The sequence below is a fragment of the Ambystoma mexicanum genome, chromosome 1q (genome assembly GCF_040938575.1).
Source record: "Ambystoma mexicanum isolate Mex_15411 chromosome 1q, UKY_AmexF1_1, whole genome shotgun sequence".
Classification (NCBI taxonomy): domain Eukaryota; kingdom Metazoa; phylum Chordata; class Amphibia; order Caudata; family Ambystomatidae; genus Ambystoma; species Ambystoma mexicanum.
The window spans coordinates 700,713,870-700,734,545 of NC_090922.1; the positions used below are offsets into that span (position 1 = coordinate 700,713,870).

Here is a 20,676-nt window from a genome sequence, read left to right on the forward strand (position 1 = left end):
GCCACCTACACATCCTGGAGAGGGCTGCGAGGTGAGACATTTTGGTGTTGTGTCTGGTGCCTTACATATTTTGTAAAGTCTCCCTTAAAGGGCCGGTTAAGAGAATGGGTGTTTGCGAGTATGTAGGCCTTCTTTCCAAACATGATCTAGGATGTTTATAAAAACACAGCCTTTCTGCGCTTACCCAGGTGGTAAAAAAGAAAGCAGCCTTTCTTTTCTTCTGCAAGAGTTCAGCCGAATTCCTGGCATGCCTTAGTTACTATGGAGTGAAAGGCCCCAATGTCATCTGGAGGAGAGGGTTGAGCAGGACTACGTTGCGCATCTTGATCCGAGTCATCCGGATCCCACGTATCATCTCTGCGAGGAGATTAAGAAGCGGTAGAGTTTGTGTCCCCTGGACCTGTGTCTTGGTCTGTATCTACTAGTTCCCCCTCTCTTGTTTGCGAATTCCCGGACTATCCCTTCATAGAGGTGGAGGTCTAGGAGGAGATTGGGCTCTTGGACGTTTGTCTTGGTGCCTGGAAGAATGCCCTGGATCCCTTTGTAGCTGCTGACCTGGTGGACCCTGGTCTTTCCTGCATAGATGAACCCCCTGCGGCTGACTAGGTGGAAGCCTGGCATTGAGTTGTCACAGCAGTGTTTGTAGAGTGGAAAGCACTTGCTGGGAGAGCAAGGATTGCAGGTTTAAAAGGGGCTATTGTGGAGTCAAGGTGTTGATGGTAGAGTAGGTGGTATGTTATGAATTCTTAGAGGCGTTTTCTCTCCCTTTGATCGAAGGCGATCAGAAGGTTTGTCCTGAATATGAGGTTGGGACATGCCTTCCTCCGGATCGGAGTCTGTGACCCCCTGGGCACTCCTCTGCTGGTGGCTCGAAATCTGAAGTGATTTCATGCTGTAAGATGTCATCTGGCATGATGACGGGGTAGCTTACAGGAGACACCCCTGAAGGATGATGTCTGTGCTCTACAAGAACCCTTGTCAGTATTTTTAGTATTCCTTTGCCAGATGATTTACTGTCCTGTTGTAATAGGTGGATAGGTGATTCCGTGGCTTCAGTAGTGGTAATGGTTGATGGGGTGATGGCAGTGAAACCTTATTCCTGGACATTTGTGTTTTTTGGTTGTCGACAAGGGGGTCGTCGACGAGTGATGTTCCAATGTCGTCGTTGATTTCGTCATCGGAGGGTGCTTCGTGGACGACTCTTGCCTAGAAGAAGATATGTGACCTTCTTTAGAAGTGCGAGACTCTGAGGACGAATGGTATTTGTTTTTTGCGGACAAAGGCGGGGTCTTCGTGGACGACTTGGATTTGTGTTTGTCCGTTGTCGGAGAGGACCTTCTCAAGGAGTGCAACGTGGTTCTAGTCGACAGGCGTGAGCCTTTATGCGTTGGTTTTTCTGATGGCGTCTTCGTCAATGGGGCTTTGGACAAGTGCTTAGACCCAGAATGGGACCCCTCACCGCTACCAGGTGTTTTTTTGACAGGAGAGGGGTGTGTGACCTTATCGTGGCTCGTGGCTGATTTTGGCTCACCCTTGTTTGATTTCTTCACCAAAGGTTCTTCAGACTTGGACCTGTGACCTGATGGTGATCTCTTGTCAGAGGGATAGGTAGCTCTCCCGCTCCTTGATGAACGTGCTTCCGACGCCACATATGCCCCTTCATTAAGCCAACAAATGAGGCGATGGTTTCTGTCTTTAAGGGTTTTCTGTGAAAAACCTGCCAGATTTCATATTCCTCTGGGGAATGGTAAGGGTAGAGGACGTATAGACAATCTGCATGCCCGTCACCTTCGTACACATTCTTTTGGCCGCAAGTGTTACAGGGCCTGAACAAGGACTTTTTCAGTCCAACAGTCTCCATGGTCGTAAACAGGATCATAGAGGAGTCGTTGGTTGCTCCGGTTGGAGAATAAGTTGAACAAATATTAATTTTGTGTGGAATTTTATGTTCTTTCAGGAGAGAAGAACATGAGGAATCCTACCAGCTCGAAAGACGGTTGAAATCTGATGGGAAGCTACTGGGGCGGAGCTATACACTCGACGTCCTATTGGTGGGGACCAAAAGCAGCCACAACAAAGTCGATGAGACGCTCAAGGTGTCAAGTTTTTCCAAAGGAAAATTACTAAATCAAAGTAACCAGGGATTGCCAGCCTGACAACGAGCAATATTCACAATATGTGAATCCATGAAAGATCCAATGCTGGAGAAGATCAAACTACATCTCATCAGCATCCACTGAGGCTCTTATGAACATTCCTGAACAATTTCGACTATTTAGCGAGACAGAACTGTTTTTTACTTTCCTTTTGGCCCCCGGTGTACAAACTTTAGCGAACTCTAAGTGGTTATAATATTATTTATGAATTCCTCTGAATCAGCATTTAGTGCAATTAAGGAACAACTCAGGGCCTTGAGGCTTATAGCGTTGCCGAAGCTGTATATCCTTGATTGTAGGAGATCCCCCGATACGCTCACATCAGAAGAAAATACAACCCTCTAGGGGAAAAGGCCCAATACACCTCTTGCAAGGATAACAAGGTTTATTTTGACACAAAAGTGAAAAGCGTCAACAAAGAACTCTGCGGTCGCGGAACGTTCTGGCAAACTCTGCAAGAGCAGCACATTATGAAGGTACAGAGCATCATCAGTGACATCATTACATACAGTAGAAACCCACGCAACTGGTTGGTGAGACCCTGTACATAGGCTGCCTGCTCCATAGGGGAGGCCAGGCCATTGGGTCCCAGCCCTGTCTGTCCATCTTCTTCCACCTTGGTGATGCTGCATTCGTCATTGGTCACAAGCTGAGTAATTGGCAATTATTTGCAAACTAAACACATCTCTATCTATGTAGCAGAACACCTGGTACGAGCAGACAGGGGCCCGGGGGGAGGCAGAGGTCATACTAACTCACACACTTCACTCGCTCCCAGACAAGCCGGCACCTCTAAAAGGTCTTTTACCCTCGTTCTGGGTTATAATTTCATCACTCCCAGCACCTCGCAGCACAAATCACGGGACCTAGAAGTGAAGGCAGGATAGCCCTGCTTTCTGATCTTTTTGATCAATCTGGGGTCTAACAGGTTTATGATCAGTGGTCTGGGGCTGGCTGGTACCTTGGAATTCAAAAGGTCCTAAAGCTGGGGCATTTGGGTCCTATAACTTAGAATTGGGACTGGTGGGGGTTGAAGGCCCGTACCCTCTTTCTCATGGGATCGTTGCATACAAAGATACTCAGCCCTACTCTCATGGCCTTGCACGGCACATTCTTCCCAGGGCACATTCTTCCCAGGGCACAAAGGCTGGCAACATTTTTAGACAATTAAGGGTTTATGGATCTCTGTAGCTCTGGTCTTTTTCATCAGTCCCCGGGAAATACCCTATTCCTTTCCTCATGTTCGCGGCCTATGCCTGAGATGCATGCTGCTGCGCTTAGGCCTTACATTCCAACATGGCTGTTAATATCTAAGATGGCGTTTGTTCCTGCATGTGCACTATATCTATAGAGCATGCAATAATATGATTGTGTAGAAACCTCTAAAGGCACCCCCCCCCGGTCTCTTATATATAGCAGTCTTTGCCTTATTCTAAACCTCTTGGGGGTGTGGGAAGATCATATCTCCTTCCCAACACTTAACATCTGAATTGGGAGGTGGACCAAGAGGCTGGTCCACTATATAAGCTGCCGAGAGCCATGAGAGCTGCTCCAATGAGGCCGGCACTTGAAAATGTTTGTAATTGTGGGGGAAAGAATTTAAGCTCTCCTGCTACCATTGTGGTTGCCCTTCAAAGAGCAAGAGTTACTGTTAGTGTCTCTGCAATCTGTGATCCTATGTAGACTCAATTCAAGAGCCGCGTGGGAGATTTCTGCCAACGACTGATGATTGTGCAAGCATACATGCGAGGTAGTGCAATAGTTAATAAATGGCACTGGTTATTGTAATGCTCTTCGGCACGCAAATGTAATTTCTCATGCAATGTACTTTAGGTTTTGCTGATACTGATCAGTGTCGCTACTAAAAGGTGCTTTGTGAAAGGGGAGGGAATGATGGTCCCTGAGGTTTCAGGGCTACTTGACAGGGATAGATTGCAGGCCTTACTTAAGTCAGGGGGCCTCAGTGGCTTGTCATTGGAGCCTTTCAGTGACTGTCGCCTGCCCGTTCATGGGGGCTACGTAGAGGGTACTAGGGTACCGCTGTTCCTATTCTGCCCCACGCTCATCATATACTAGCTTGGGGAGGAAGCTGTCCACCATCACCCCAATAAAAGTCACTGTCGCTTAAGGTTCATGTAGGATGAGATGGGAGGGCCCAATAACCTAGTAAGAACATGTGTCAAACATTGATGGCAAGATACATCACAAATGGGAAGATTGAGGACTGGTAGTGAAGTCATTATCTCAAATGTACACTTTATGTGTATACAAATTATACTATGCATACTGCAAACACTTATTGAATGGATGGTAATTTTCAAAATATCTATATAATACATTTCAAAAAGGTTTAATAAAAAAGTGCCCTCAATGTTATTGGATACTCCACCAGAGAAAGGTTTCATACCTTCACAGATAAGTTGAGCATTCCTCTTATTAGCAGCAAGATTAATGCAGAATGATATTAGTTCTAGGTCAATGCGGTCATCAGAACACTCAAACATCATTTTCATCAACTGAAACAAAAGATTTAGAAAATATTAAACTTTTTAATGTAATATATTGCATGAATGTGTTTCTCTTTTTGTATAAAGTAGTTACACAGGTTTGCTTCTGGTATTAAAAGAAAGAAAGAATACAGAATGTAATATTGGAATAGAAGAAATGACTCCAAAAACAATTAATACAAAATAAAATTGTGTGGCCGGTAGTCCCAATAAAATATCAAAGAAAGTAGTATAGGACGAAGTATGTCTAATTGGATTGTTAGTGAATTCCATAGACTTATACCAGAAAAATCAACTGCAAGTTCTTCCTCCTTCATTAGTAAGTTTCAGTAGTCAACAACCGCGCATTCACATTTTAACAACTGTGCTGAGATATACAGTTTTCTAACTGTGCATGTAGCCACCACAATCCATCATTACATGATATAGTATTTCAATTACACCAGACCAGTCCCTACATAAATCAACATTAGCTTTCTTTTCCAGGAATACTAGACCAAGCTCCAGTAACATCCAAAGTAGATGCCAAGATAAAACACATGCCTTCAAATTGTACACCACTTAGAATTTGGAAACACAATACATTGTTTCAGGTGGAGGTTTTACGTATGCTGCAGCCATTATTGTTCCCCCCAAAATGAGCAAGGTTCTCAGAGTAATAGGTCACATAGATATTCTGTTTTAGTAAAGATTTGAAGTAATGTAGTCAATATCTTCTAATGTTACACCTAACATTTGCAAATATGTCCTACTTTGCTACACAAATGAGTCTTATACTAAGATATGTTACCTCTTATTTGAGAAAAACTAGAAAACAGTTTGGTCCAGCTTACCAAATCCTGTGTAAGAATGTGTGAGCACAAACTACAACTTGAGCCTCATTTGAAGCAAGACCAAGTGTAATGCTTGTGCGAAATGCGAGCTAAAATAACATGTTCGTTGGTGCGCGTGGACACCCATCTCCCATCACAGTAATAAAAGCCTGCGCTTCCACGGGACTCGTAAAATAAACAAGCATTTCAGTAGCAAAAGCAGAGCAAGGTCACATAACTACATGAGTATTGTTGCTGAGTGGACTTACTGTGGAGAATAGTTATTGTATTGTCCACTGAAGGACGAATACAGGGAGGGAGTCGGAGCGTCCTGCAGGTGCATAATAAGGGGTTCTGGGAATGAATGCAAGGAGAGGGGTGCTGGGTTTCTCCACTCCTGACTGGTTTCTTCCACTCTGCCCTTTCCACTTGTGATCTGCTCTTCGGCCAAGGGCAGACACAACTGAGAAGGGCAGGGACATGCCCTCGCAAAGAGAAGAGGGCATTCTGTGGAAGGCAGTTAGAACTTGGACCCCTGGGTGATGCAGTTTCGCTGAGAGGGAGGACGCTCCGCCTCAGATCCCGTTAGTACGAGTGATCTCTTCGCCTACGTGCTCTGGTAATAAGAAGTGTCGTAGTGGACAAGATGAAGGTGTCTTCTGCGTCTTTGCTAACGGTGATGCCATTTTATTATATGTCTTTATATATCTGTTTATATGTTTGTTCACGTATGTTGAGTTTTAAATAGGGAGTGAATAAAGGGCCTATAACGAGCCTTTTTCATTTTTACTATAACAATTAGTCTAAGTGTGCCTTCTTGCCTGTCTGAGTCCAACAACTTGTTTTGCCAGGGGCCGGGGAAGCGGAAGTATAAGGGTTCTCCCCACATGGCCATGAAAAAGCAAAATACAAGTAACAGATATATGTACTTCAATGGCTTGGATCTAGGAAGGTTCAGGTCTCCATCATGACCCCTCCCACTTCTTTAGCCAGGCTGAGCTTTGATACAACCACACCTCAAAACCACAAAGTATTGTGGAGACCCCTTTCAGTCTGCAAGCATCAATTAGAAGTTGTACCAAAACCTAAATTCTTGATGTTCATTCTCCCTAAAACATGCATTAGTTTAGCTTTATTGAGGTTTTTCATTTTATGTTCTTTCCAAGACAATGTATTGGTATGCACTACCCAAAGGTATATAAAAGAGTTAACAATGTCTATCTTGTTATCTTACATATACCATTTAAAGTAGATTGATTTCTATTTGCACAACACATGATGGATATGTATCTACTGTGTTAATTGCTAAAAATGTGGATACTGTCGAAATTATTGAAAAACATTATTCTGATGTTTAGACATGTTTGGTTCCATTGAAGGTGTAATCTGAAGAGCAGGTTTCAGTGACAAAGAAAATGAAATCGTGGAGATTTAAATTGAGAAAACTCATTCTAAATCACAGCATTATTATTGGTATCTGTTGCTAGATAACCTATTGCTTAATTATTATTAGTAGTAGTAGGACTGGTGAAAACTAAACAATTTATCTTTTAAATGTGACAGAATGCTTGTCATGCAGTATTGAAATCATGATAATTCATACAAACTGTGAACTTAAATAGAATTAAAACTCTCATAAACCTTAAAACGGACATTCATAGCTCATTAGCCCAATAATCTTCAGACCACTATTAACATACTACTTAGCTCAATGCATGTACGATAAGCAGAACAGATAATCAAAGATGCCGCCAGAGACCTGGCGCCTTTTAGCTCAAAATTAATCAACGCCTCCTCCTCATCCGGCACTGTCCCTAGACAAGGTAGCATACCTTCAGATTCAGGAATACCTAGAGACTAATCACCTCTTAGGGATTCAACATTCTAGCTTTAGGCCACAACATGGCACCGAAACTGCGCTGATTGATCTAAAGACCCAGATTGATGAACTTAAAGACACGTGAAAACTGCACTGCTATTACTTCTGGATTTCTCTGCCGCTTTCGATGTTATGTACCACAAAGTGTTATGTAATCACCTGGCCTCAGCAGCTCATTTCTCCCAGGACGCGATAGCATGGATCCAATCGTTTTTAAACAACAGGACCATGAGAGTCTTCTGTCCTTCGGTGTCAGCTGACCCAATTCCAATACCATGTTGAGAACCCCAAGGCTCTTGCGTTTCACCGACAATGCATAACATTTTCACGAAGCCTCTGTTTGACGACCTTGATCAGGGTGTCACCTACACTAATTATGCAGATGACACCCAGATCCTCATACATCTCACTGGAAACCATGATACTGATGTGGCCCGAGTGAATAAAATGTATCTAATCATTCAGGCATGGATGGCCTCCCATGGCCACCGTCTGAATGACGATAAAACGGAGCTCCTAATACTAGGATCCTCAGCTGACCTCAACAAACATAACAAATATTCCCGTCGATGTTGAGAGGTATAACATTAAAGTGGTAAAAGAAGGTAAAAATGCTAGACTTGTACCTAGACTCAGCCCTAAACCTACCTAAACAGGTCAATTCCACAGCCTCGGCAACAGCATATACTCGGGCCTGCAAACCCTTTCTCTCTAAAGAAAGTTGTCTTATCCTAGCCAGAGCCCTCATCCTGTCAAAATTGGATTATTGCAATTCACTATACTTAGGTGCAAGTAAGTACATTGTCAATAAACTCCAAATCCTTCAAAACAATGTACTTAGAACTGCTCTGAGTATTTTGAGGAGAGAACACATCTTGGAGACGAGGGGGCAGAATAAATGGCTCTCCATCAAAGACCAAATTCAGCTTAAGACTGTCATTATCCCACAAATATATCAATCATGCAGCCTCACTTTACATTACTGAGAACATTGTGATAAAATCATCAACACGCCTCACCAGGTCGGCAAACTCCTCTTGCCTGGTAGTTCCCAGGTACAAACAAAATAAAATCAGGGGGAGCAGTTTCCCAGTTATTGCGGCTCAGCTTTGTAACACACTCCCACCCTCTCTAAGATCGGACCATTCCTTCCCTCACTTTAGGACCATTCCTACCCTAACTTTAGGAGAAATAGCTTCTCACTTACTGCCAACTGTCGTACAATGTTCTTTTCTATCTAACTACAGTCTATAACTCTTAAATGTGCTATTCTACTGTATTTGTATTTTCTTTTGTTTTGTACATACTGTATGCATTGCCTGTAACCTTGTCCATTCCAATTTGTAACCGTCTGCAATGTGCCCAGATACCCCAGGGTTCGGTGCGCTATATAAATCAAACAAACAAACTTTTTGTTCAGGTTAATGTTTCTTGGTTTCAAACTTATAACATGAAATACAGACATTACGAGTTGAAATTCAGCCAAATCTTGTACTTCTAAGCCTAGTTATATAAAACCATTACGATTACAAATTACAATTTCCCTGGCAGGTTAAGTGTTTATCAGAAACCGATTCCTACAGAGGTCCATAAGCCCTTGACACGAAGAATTGACACCTTTTCCATGAAGCCAGAATTAATGAAGAATAAAGTATTGTACCATTCCTCGGTGGAGTGAAATAGGCTTCTAAGCAGCAGATGGCTGCTATTGATAATATCAGGCAACAAATATGAAACTAAGCTGATGTACAGTAGAAGTTGACTTAAAATGTGCACAGAACAAATGAACATCGAAAGCAATAACTTTTGAAGCATTTGTCCAATTGAAATTAAGATAAAAGTATTTATCTTAATTCAGCGTAATCTAACGAATGAAATGCATACCATGAATTCATTTTTTTTAATGTACCATTTATGCATATTCTGTTTGTATCAATAACTCCATTATGCACAAAGTGAAAAAAACACAAATTATCCTGGAATTCAGAATATTTTTGGGAATCAGACTATAACACCCCCACCCAATATTACATGCTCATGCAGAGGAGTATAATGAAAATGAATATAATGAATAGTTCAGCTGAGTGTCAGTTCTCCCTCCAGATGGGGGCTAGATTGCCGCTGATACCTCCCACTTATGACACAGATCAAATGCAATGGGCAAATGGAAACGAGGTGGGCATGTGTGAGGGTGGGAAAGGGAAAGAAACCAATCAAATGACCCCCCCAAACCAAAATCCATGTCAAATGATAATGATGCTTGTGGGGGGAATTCAGCCTAGTTTAAACATTTATGTTTCTATGAAAAAGAGGAAGTGAATAATTCTAATTGCCAGCTGGCATAAACCCAATTTGGCATGAGGAGCTTATACCAAAATTGCAGAATGGAAGGAGGGCTGTGCCCGGAAAGGATTTCCAGTGAAGTTGGAAGGAGTCCAGAGCAGGATACCATATCATTATCTAGATCCAAAGTGGATGAGAAGACCATATATGTGATTTAATTCAACAAACCAAAATGTTAGGTGAACTTCTGCCCCACTGTTATTAAATATAATTCCCTTAGCAATAGATCTCTGAAAAGCGGGTGCGAGGGGTTGTACTTGACAAAAATAAAGTAAAAAACATATTTCACTGACTTGTTTCAGAAACACTGGGCCACCTGGAATCTGACTTCTTGGCATAATTTCAGTGATTTGGAAAAAGGTTTTAAAAGGCTGGATGTATAAAACTGACCCTTTCATAGTCAAATTCATAAAGGATATAAAATAGAGGGGGAGACTTGGATAGGAAATTTGATTTGAGAAGCCTGACATTCAAAGTGCTTATCAGACTTGACAATGTGAGAGGTACCTTATTTTTTTAAGGAAGATAAAGACTCTTCAAGTATTCCCAGCAACAACATACATTCAGTTGTTTTTGTATTCCCATGTTACCAAATGCTTCACTGATTTATTTGCATAGAATACTAATGTGTATAACTTTTGTTTACTGGTTACTGGTGTCTCAAAAAGCTCACAATCATACTTGTATACTGTCCTCACCCTCACTAAAATAATATACACATTACATATATATTTATGACTTTGTTAGCCTAATATCAAGGTATCGACTTGTTTTCTTCTGGATCAACATTTTATTGAACCCTTGGTTAACATGGTACAAGCTAACTGAACTGGCAAATACTTAAACAGAAATTAAGGAAAACCCTTTCTGTCCCTATGACTACGATGGGTTTCCCTAACACAACTAAATACTAATGGCAATGTCAGAATGTCTGTCCAAAGCAAATAGTCCACTGTCCTGTGTCAAACCTATTCCCATCCCTTACACTTGAAACTAAATTAAAGAAACGGTTGATCTTCTTGATCCAGAGGGATGTCACCCTTCCTCTAGACTTTCTCGGATCCTCACAGGGATATAGCATAACATGTTTTCAAAACCAGGGGGAATATCTCCTTTGCCCATGTCTTTCTCAGGCTTTCACTAAGTTCCAAAACAAAGTTCTCAGTAGTAGAGGGAACATCGCCCTTGCCGTGGTCAAGGTGTAACACAAGCCAAGGAGGTGCCTCCCTTCTGTTAGCACTTTATTACACAATTCCTTTCCAGGGGGAATGACTCCCTACCCCTGGTCAATGTATAGCATAAGCTAAGAGGATACCTCCCTCCTCTCAGAACTTTATCACAATGTTCATCAAATTCACCTTGTACCTGGCTCACTACCTTCTTAGGTACTGTGACGATGAAGAGAGCTACGTTGATAACTGTCATATGGATGTGTGTCCTAGACTCACCTTTTTTGTCTCACACAGTTCCAAACTGGATGCCTGGTACACTATCCTGGCAGGTATCCTCTGTGGGTCTCAGGCCCTTTTGTATTGGCTTTTCCACTTTACTTCTCTCTGGTTCCAGACCCTTTTGTATTGGTTTTTCCACTGTTCTTCTTTTGGGTCCCAGACCCCTTTATGTGTAAACAGTGAATACGAATCCCAGGGAGCTTTTGTTTCGCTCGGGTCCCAGACTCTTGGCTTGTGGCTTCTCTCACCCACTTCATTCCTTTCTGGTTACTGTTGCTCGATTTACCTGGTAGCTGTGGCTGAGCAGTCTAGACTTCCCTCAAGAAGAGTTAGGTAGTATGCAAAGTATACACAATAGGCACTCAGATACAATAATACAAGCAAACACTGACCAGAGCTTTGGTATCAAAGTATATAATAATTTATTTAAAAAAACACAGTTGAAACACTCCAGCACTCTTATTGTAAAATATTCTAAACACAGTTACTATTGTAATATATACACCCCTTTTTTTCTTATCAGATAAGTCACAGTAAAACACCACTTATTTTCATATAGAGGTGAGCGCTTAACTAGATTGCACTCCAATAAGTTTGTGAGAAAGGGAGGGAAAAAGACAGAATATAGAAAGGTACACCACTCTAAGATTCAGGAACACTGTTAGCAAGGCACAAGAGCAAAAGTCACTGGTGAGCCAAAGTCCAAAGGCTGGGCCCACTCTTAGAGAGAGCAGAGCACAAATGCGCCCAAGATCACACAGTTACACTAGGCTTAGAAAGTCTTGCAGAGGGTTCAAAAAGAGTTTAGAGAGGCTTTAGGAGAGTTTAGCCAGGGTGTCCCAGACTAACCCAGGTTCGAAAGCCGGGGGCTAAATCTACCCCGTACAGTCAGTAGCAAGGGAAGCCAGGCGGGACACAGTACCTTAAGTGGGAAGGATCCTCCAGCGGTGGCAGTTGTTCCTGGTAGTGGTTGCAAGTTGCGTCGTTGTACAGGGGAAGAGAAGATCTCGACTTGGAGGAAAGATGAAGGTCGTTGCACTACCAGGGAAGAAACCAGCCGCTGAGTTTTCTGGTTAAAGGTGGTGCCTTTGTTTCGCGGTCGTGGTAAAACGTGGTAACCCAGTTGCCGGGGTGCTTGGCACGGGCAAGGCTGCCACGAGGTACGTCGGGAAAGCGAAAAGACGGTGAAACTGGTTATCCCCACCAGTCAAAGGAAGAAGACTCTCCGGCGGGAGATCTTCTCTGTCGTTGGGAAAAGTGGTGAGGTGGTCCAGCAGGGCTCCACCGGTGGTGGTGTCGTGGCAGGTCGGCTCAGCTTCTCCCTCGTCGGATTCTTAGGTCCTGTGGCGACTTCTGAAGTTCCAGTCCCCAAAGCCCTGCTTTTATGCAGCAAACCCCCATTCACTCAGCCTAGCTGTCACTCAGACATGCTAAGGGGTGGGCCAATCAGGATGGCGTGCGACTTGAGTTGCCTAGGCTACTCTGTCCAGGGTGCTAAATTTCCCTCCACCCCTCCTAAGTACCCCAGACAGAGTGGCACCACTTTGGAGGGCTTCTGTGGAGAAGCTCACCAAAAAGTGGAATAAAGGGCTCGACTTGGGTTGGAGTCACAGAAGAGAACACAAACGCCATTTTTGAATCAAGTTTTGACAAAAAATACCAACCGGAGAATCAATATTAATTAAATAAACCGGCGGTATGTTCGAGGCTACCATAAATAATTAAATAAAAGGTAGTAGCCTAAAACAATGGGAAATCCCATAGGAAAATATTTGCGGTAGAATATAAAAAGTAGTATCCACTGCCACCAGCCAAAACTTGATCAAGGGGGGCGGAGACGTGCCCCCTCGACTAACAGACCCCGGGGCAATTGAATTGCCCCAGCCAGTACGTCCACAATATGATTGTTTGTACTGGTTCTGTTCAGAATTTAAGACTAGTAAAGTCAATGGTGACTTTACATGCCCTGGGAGACAGTAGTCAGTCCCAGGGTATGGAGTCTATACTGGGGGGTCACTATGACACCCCTGTGTCACTGCACTGAGGGTGCTGTGTAACACACATCACAAAAACACATGAAGCCCTATGGAGTAAAAGACCCCATAGCCCATTAAACACATCTAGATTCAAAGAAACACACTCAAATCATGCCCAAGAGTGAGGGTAAAAGAGTCTCACTCTGGGCAGGAGAAAGAAAAACCGAAAATCCAGCAAAGCTGCTGGGGGACTCACTAGGTTAGGAAATTCAGCCTAAAACAGAGGATTCTCCCCAACACCCTGTCAGTTAACCCGCGCACCTTAGATTCTGGTGCACCCGGATTCCGTCCTCGTCGGGTCTTGTGTGACTGTTCCTGGACTGCTCTGCATCTCTGCTTGTCTCTGCTTCCCTATGCAGGTTTCGCGGTCCTATCTGTTTCTCGGATCGCGGAGCTCCTTCTCGCTTCCTTCTGGTACCAAGGTGGTCTGGGGTCTCGGTAGCCCAAAGTTCCAGCCGGGCACTCTCCTGGCGAGCGACGACCCGCTCCTTGCCTCGATATGCCTGGTTCTCCTCTCCCGTTCAGTGTGCTGCTCTCTGGCTCCTTGGGAAAGGGTCAGACACCATGTTTGAACTTCCCTCTTCTATTTAAATTGTCTCTCGTCCAATAGGAGATTGCAAAAGTCAAGAATGTTTCTCGTAGTTGGAGAAGTCATCTTCATGCTTCTGCAGCTCCTACTCGTCACAATATCGCCTTCCAGATTTTGTAATATGTCAGTTGGTATCCTTTTCATCTCTTTGTTTTCAAAATGTATGGACTGGCAAAAACACAGGGATACTAGGGGAGGGAGGATTTTGGGACGGTGTGATAAGAGTAGAAGTGTTATGAGGATACCATGTTCGCTCAAGGCCATCCCTAATCCCATAGGGAGAATCCCTCCCCATGCAATCATCCCACCAAGCACCACTCCCAGGGGGACTGTTGGGTAGTGACCTCACCACCCTGGCCTCATCGGAAGGCGCTCCCGTATGGGAGAAGGGACGACATCTGCAGATTCGTCACATACCCTTCCCCTTATGTTGGTTGCTTCCCCCATCTAAAGAAAATGTCAGGGTCTTTGGTGTTGCTTGGGGAAATGCTCAAGTCAGGGTGAGAATATGCTCAAGTCAGGGTGAGAATATGCTCGAGTTAGGGTGAGAATACTTCCGTTTTGTATCTCGGCAATTCGGGTCATCCACTGGTGATAGCGTGGGATGTTACTGTCTATGAGCAACTGTGTTGGTAGGTTGGGGATCACTGCTACCTTCAATCATAGGTCTTCTCCCATGATGGTAACTGGAGTCTGGGCCTGTGGGTGTTTTTCTACATGGCCATGGATAAAAGCCACTTTTTCCTTTTTGTTTACTTTTCCCAACCCTGTTCAAGTAGCTCATTTTATGGCTATCGCCTACTTCCACTATCCAGAGTGACCCATATTTGTTTACCTAGAAGGGTGGCGGGTACTCGATATGTGGTGTTACTTCCCGCCCAAAGGTATTGATTTTTACCTTTGTTCTTTTTCGCTTTCTTTCCCTGAGGAGAAATCATCTGTACTCTCTTGCTTTCTAGTTTGGCTTTAAGGAAGCTGTCTGGGCGCTGTAATGGATCTGAGGATATCATCCCTTCTCCTCTAGGGAGAGACCTTTCCCATGGGGCCAGGGATGTGCATCCACAGCACAATAATTACCCTGTGGGTGGTGCACTGAGGGAGGATCACATGGGGAAGGAAGCCCCTTACGGGAATGGGGACAACCATTCTCAGAGAACACGGTATAACCCCGCTTGATTACACCCAACCCCTTCTCCAACGCCAAATCCTGCTTCCCCCACTTTAGATAGAACCAATGTGTTCTGTCGTCAAGTCAGTCAGCCTAATATACTTCACAAGACGAAAATACCAGAAAATCCAAAGTATGCTTCATTTGGTTTGAAGGCAAGTACTGTGAAGATGATGATGGCTGGGAGTCCAAGGATCACTCTAGAGGACCAGAGTGAGTGGTCTAGCTTCTTGCGGTATGCGATTGGCCAAAAGCAACACAACAACCCAGCGTGGGACTTTAAGCACAGCTCAGCTGGTACACAGAGAGAGAGCTGGCCTCCGAGGGGATCTGCGGTTGCTGTGCAGCTGGCGAGAGCCAAAAAGGAAGCTGTGAACAGAGGAGAACCCGGAATTGGTCCAGGATGAAAGGACTACTGCCAAGTTGAACCTTTGGGCGCCCCAGGCCCGGCAAAGCGCCTGAGCGAGCAGACTCGCAGCTGAGACTACTCAGACGTCTGCAGAGCCAATGCAGACCCCGGTTACCCGAACGCTACCGGACCTTCGAGAAGGGGCGCAGCTGCTTGGGAAATGCTGGCACCTGCACGGAAGAGACAAACAGATACGCGGGTTACATGAGTGATGCTAGAGGTCCAGGTAAGCAAGGGGGTAAAGGCAGAAGCTAGAATGAGAGGGTCTGGGAGCCTGAGAAGAGATTGCGTGTCTGGTACCTGCCCCCATATGAAAGTTAAAGTATAAGAGGGTCTTTGACCCTGAGAATAACCAGGATTGAGAAACAGGAATCGTATGTTTGGCAGGAGAGTGAATGAAGCAGATACGATATTGAATTGCGAGTCTGGGACCCGCACCCATATGAGAAGCCAAGTGTAAGAGGGTCTGGGACCCCGATTGTTAAAGAAGCCTACAAGGAAGAGTTGTATGCTTGGCAGGGGAGTAAGCCCAGCGGATACAATGCTGCATTGCGAGTCTGGGACCTGTACCCATATGGACCCTGTGAGAGAAAGAGAGACAGTCCATGAGAGGACAGCTGCTTGGCAGGCGAGTAAACAAAGCAGCTCAGAATATTGCAAGTCTGGTACCCGGACACACATTAGAGTGATAATAAGTGGGTCAAGAACCCTGGAACTGGAAAATAACTAATTAAAAGGAATCCTATGCTTGGTAGGGAAGTTTGCCAAGTTGGTGGGATAAAGAACTGTGAATCTGAAATAAATATCCTTGTGAGTTGCCCAGTGACATTTACCTAAGAGAACACAGGGTACAGAAGCCCAAAAGGAATGAAAGTAGAATAAGAAGTTGTCTAGGGGAAAGGAGCATGGTACGACGTCCTTTCATTGCCTGCTTTTACATCGCCAGGCTTTTAAACGTGCACAATACATCGAATGTGCTCATCGTTTTTTTTAGGGGGGGTGGGAAAGGGCAAATAAGGGTTTGGGTGGGTGGGCAATAGTAAAAAATAAGTGTGGGTGGGGGTTTTGGGCCCACCCCAAAAAAAAAAACCATGAGCACATTCGATGGAAGGTGCACTTTTAAAAGCCTGGCGATGTAAAAGAAGACGATGAAATCACATGGAACCAGGAGCATGATCCTAGCTTTGGAATCTTAGATTGGTGAACATTGTTTATTTCATCACTTTTGATTGCCCGTGAGAATGGAAACTTTTCAGTTGGTCAGTTGGTTGGAACTTTTCTTTGGGAAGAGATCATCCTTGCACAGTTGATTTAAGTTTTTTAGTGTTAGGAACAGGAGTAGGCGTTTGAGGCTTTTGAGACACGACAGTGACAAACCTTTTAGTTTTGGACTTCCTGACAATTTCACAGGGAGGGAAACCCCTCTTAACTTTAGGGATAGAGAGGCATTTTTTCAACCCTTTCTTGATCAATAAACGTGCGTACCCAACAATATGCCACCATCACGTCCTAGCCTTACTTGTGCATCCTTACAACGTATAACATGGTATGGTTTAGGTGATTCTGGGTTCCTGGTTAGAAATTTCAATGTAATTCTGTGGTGCTGGAAATGCATTGGAGGGACAGGGCCTCAATGTCGTTGTCCTGTACTCCTTTTATCATGCGTGTTCTGTGTTATTTTCTGCACAGGAGTCCATGTGGGACTCCTGGCAGTGCAGCTTTTCCTCTTTTTGGTTTGGTGATCAGACCCTTGGGATACCCTTATGGCACCCATGGGTGGGGGTACAAACCTGTACCCCTACTATATGTTTGTGGGCACCTGTCTGTGGCCCACAGAGCAGGGTATGGGCTGGTGGCAACTCCATGCTGAATTTGTCAGGTGCTCCGAGTAGCCTCAATTTTGGGATAACCGGGGCGTGCCATTGGAATCAGTCGATTCCTGATAGGATACAAAATGGCCCATGTGACCTCTTGCTTTCTATTGCCCATTACCTTGTTTTCCAAAAGTCCTGGGAAGCCCTGACTCTGTCCCTTCCCCTGACTGGCTAGTCCAGACCAGACTGGCTGGAGCCTTCCCATTGACTGTATGTTGTGGGTACACCCTTGGGGTGGAACCTGGGTGAATGGAGTGTGTGACCAATGTACATTTCATGTTATGGGTGTCTGTTTTCTGGTGTGACACAAAGAATGAGACAGCCCTGCCCGAAACTGGTATGGCTGCAGTGTGGAGTGCTGAATGGCTGGGTGCTTGTCCCAATCCACATTCCTTGTTGTGAGTGTCTGAATGGAGAAGAATGGCCTGAATGCACTGTGAGCCCGATTGGCTGCCTGCTGAATGCCCTTCTGAATGATTGGCTGCCTGAGCCTGGCTCAGCAGTGTGAATGAGTGACAGAACAGTATATCTCGGGGCCTCTCGCTTACTGGAATAGTTCAGAAGCGGAGGTCGAAACTTGATGCTTACATTGAAGCCCAGCTGGAAGAAGAATGCTTTGCTGCTGCTTTCCTTCGAAGCAATCCGAAAGCTGCTGTGTCTCCAAGAACTGATCAAATAAAGGACCTGGCTAGGAGACCTCTTCCTGAGGAAACATCACAAGGACTGAAGCTGCCGCCTCGACAACAAAGTTCACCCTTTTCTTAGGATCTCGACGATTGTTCACTCAAGAAGGATCCATCGATGACCCGTTGACGAACTCTGCTAAACAAGGTACATTGGGGTAGTATAAAATGTTTAGAAGGAAATAAGACTCTGCTAACCAATATATGGACTGGGCTTGTTTAATATATCATTTACAGGTTGCACAGGTGGGGGGATCCTCACACAGAACTGCACCTAGTGGTAGGGGCACAGTATTCTGCCAATTGTTTAACAAACTTGTTTTCCTCCCAAATCTATTGTTGATGCCTTTTGCTATTGATTTGTATGCCATTTGAAAATCAGCAGTTGGTGCATTTTAATGGGGTCAAAGAGTAATTGTGGTACCACAGATATTTTACATTTATCATTATAGTATTGCCATAAGTGTGTTATTGTTATTGTGTTTATAAATTGAACCTTATATATAAAGAACTGTTTTATCACTAACATAGTGTGCAGACATTCCTTTGTGGGGGTTTGGGGACTACACTGTACTTAAGAACCAGCCTGCATCACCTCCTGAGAGCTTAAGCCTTGATTGCTCGTCCAATGTTACCAAATAGAGAATCTTGGCTGGGGTGCTTTGCTTCTACTCTGCCATATAGAGAGCAGAAGTACAGATAACCCTCCCTTCAATCTTTACAACTCTTTTCCAATTTTGAGGTCTTGGGGGCTTTTTATCCGACGTCAAGCTCTCCCCCTCTTTCTCCCCAACTATAAAAGTTTAAATTGTGCTTGGGTGGAATGTTTGAGAAAGGGATATCACATTTGTTCTGGTGATTTATCGAGAGGGCTCTCCATTGATTCAGAGGTTTGTAAAGGATCCTCACTTTGCTGGGGAGATATGAGAGAAAAACGTAGAGGAGCATCAGGGTATTTCTCTGCTTCTTTAGTCATTTCCAAGGGGAATCTGTGATACCAATAAAAAGCCCTCTGTTGACCTGGGTGAACTGCGCACATACCCATTCTCCAAAACCTCACAATGTTTCCTGGCTATTTCTTCAGAGGATTCTCCTCCTCCTCTATAGACCGCCATACTATATTTCGTGGAAAGATGACAATAAGGTGACATCCTCTGGTGTGTCACATTCTCCCGCTCTTAACAAGGAGGGCCCTGTTACAGCGGTTGGGTAATGATTGTACCTCACCTGTGTATGTGAGGGCCTGGGTTTAGTATGAATGCCGCTAATGGAAGAGATGGAGAGAGATCTGAGATTGGAAAGATCGCTCAACATGTTATAACCAATACCTTATTCATGTTCTTCAATTCATCTCTTCTCAATGGGGAACTATGGATCCGTGTTTCCTCTCAACCTTCTTTTCGCTGCACAGGTTACAGACTGATTTTATAGAGGGTACTGAGCTTTTTGTCAAGGTCTTTTCTGGGGAAGAAGGGGGTTCTTTGCCTTGGAGAATACACGTGTTCTGGTCTTGTCTCTAGTCAGTGGGTCAACATGGACGAGTTTGTTTATCAAATAACCCAGCAAGTTTCCCCTCTCAACTATGATGCTATCTTCGAAGTAGTTTAGAAGGAGTAATTATAATCATTCCGTACAAGGGAATAAGAGTAATATTCTCAGACCCTTCTTTATTTGCGATTTTGTTGGCAGGAGCAGATAGGTGATGGAATTTTCAGCAATTATTATTCGAATATCCAGGGAGATGATAGTCTTATCCTTACTAAGGATCTGGCAGACCTGCGGGCAAAGGAGCTGGTAACTGTACCCCTGTTCTCGTTTCCAGGCAGGTATGATAGTTGGGGAAGTCAAAGGGTGGAAGATGACTCCTAATCATGGTTGGGTAAAAAGTATCTCAATTAGGGGGCACAGGTGTTCTCAGAGCTTCTCTTGCTCCTTCTATTGACGGTTAGACCCCACCCGGGAAAAGGTAATAGTAACTTATGGTTCCCAGCCAAGTGGGTTCACTGACAGAGGAGGGACCCTGAACAATTGACTTCTTGTAAGTGGACCAATCGGGGCTTGAGTTTGTTCAGGCCAAGTTATAACATATTGGGGTTCCCCAGTTTGTGTCATCGAGGTCGGATTCCACCTCTCACACCATATGTAAGAATGTGGAGATAGGAGACTGACACAGGAGTGGCATGGTTGTTGGCAAAGACTTTTAGTTTAACAGAAAAGAAGGAAAGCCCTATCTGTCCCTATGACTAAGAGGGGTTTCCCTGCCTCAACTAAATACAAATGGCAAAGTCAGAATGTCTGTCCAAAGCAAACAGTCCACCGTCCTGTGTCAGACATCTATTCTCATCCGTTACACTTGAAAATAAATTAAAGCAAAGGTTGATGTTCTTGATCTGGAGGGATGTCTCCCTTCCTTTAAACTTTCTTGGATCCTCACAGGGATATAGCAGACATGTTGTGCGACATCAGGGCAAATGTCTCCCTTCCCCTTCTCAGGCTTCCATAAAGTTCCACAACAAAGTTCTCAGTACCAGAGGGAATGTATCCATTCACCTGGTCAAGGTATAACACAAACCAAGAGATTGCCTCTTTCCTCTTAGCACTTTGTTCATCAAATGCACCTTGTATCTGGTTCACTTCCCGTCTAAGGTACTGTGAAAATGAAGAGATCTCCATTGATAACTGTCATATGGGTGCGGATCCCAGACTCGTTTTTCTGTCCCACACAGTTCCAAACTGGATGCCTAGTACACTATCCATCCAGGTAGCCTC

General features: G+C 44.3%; 1 protein-coding gene across 2 annotated transcripts in view; it reads right to left on the bottom strand.

The window, feature by feature from the left end:
- The window catches only part of KIFAP3 (kinesin associated protein 3), a 1,278,226-nt gene that overhangs the window by 748,401 nt on the left and 509,149 nt on the right, over nt 1–20,676 (bottom strand). For both annotated transcript variants that reach the window (XM_069641307.1, XM_069641308.1), the window contains one exon: nt 4,564–4,672. In XM_069641307.1, the coding sequence (XP_069497408.1) occupies nt 4,564–4,672 (109 nt within the window). The remainder of the gene's footprint in view (nt 1–4,563; nt 4,673–20,676) is intronic.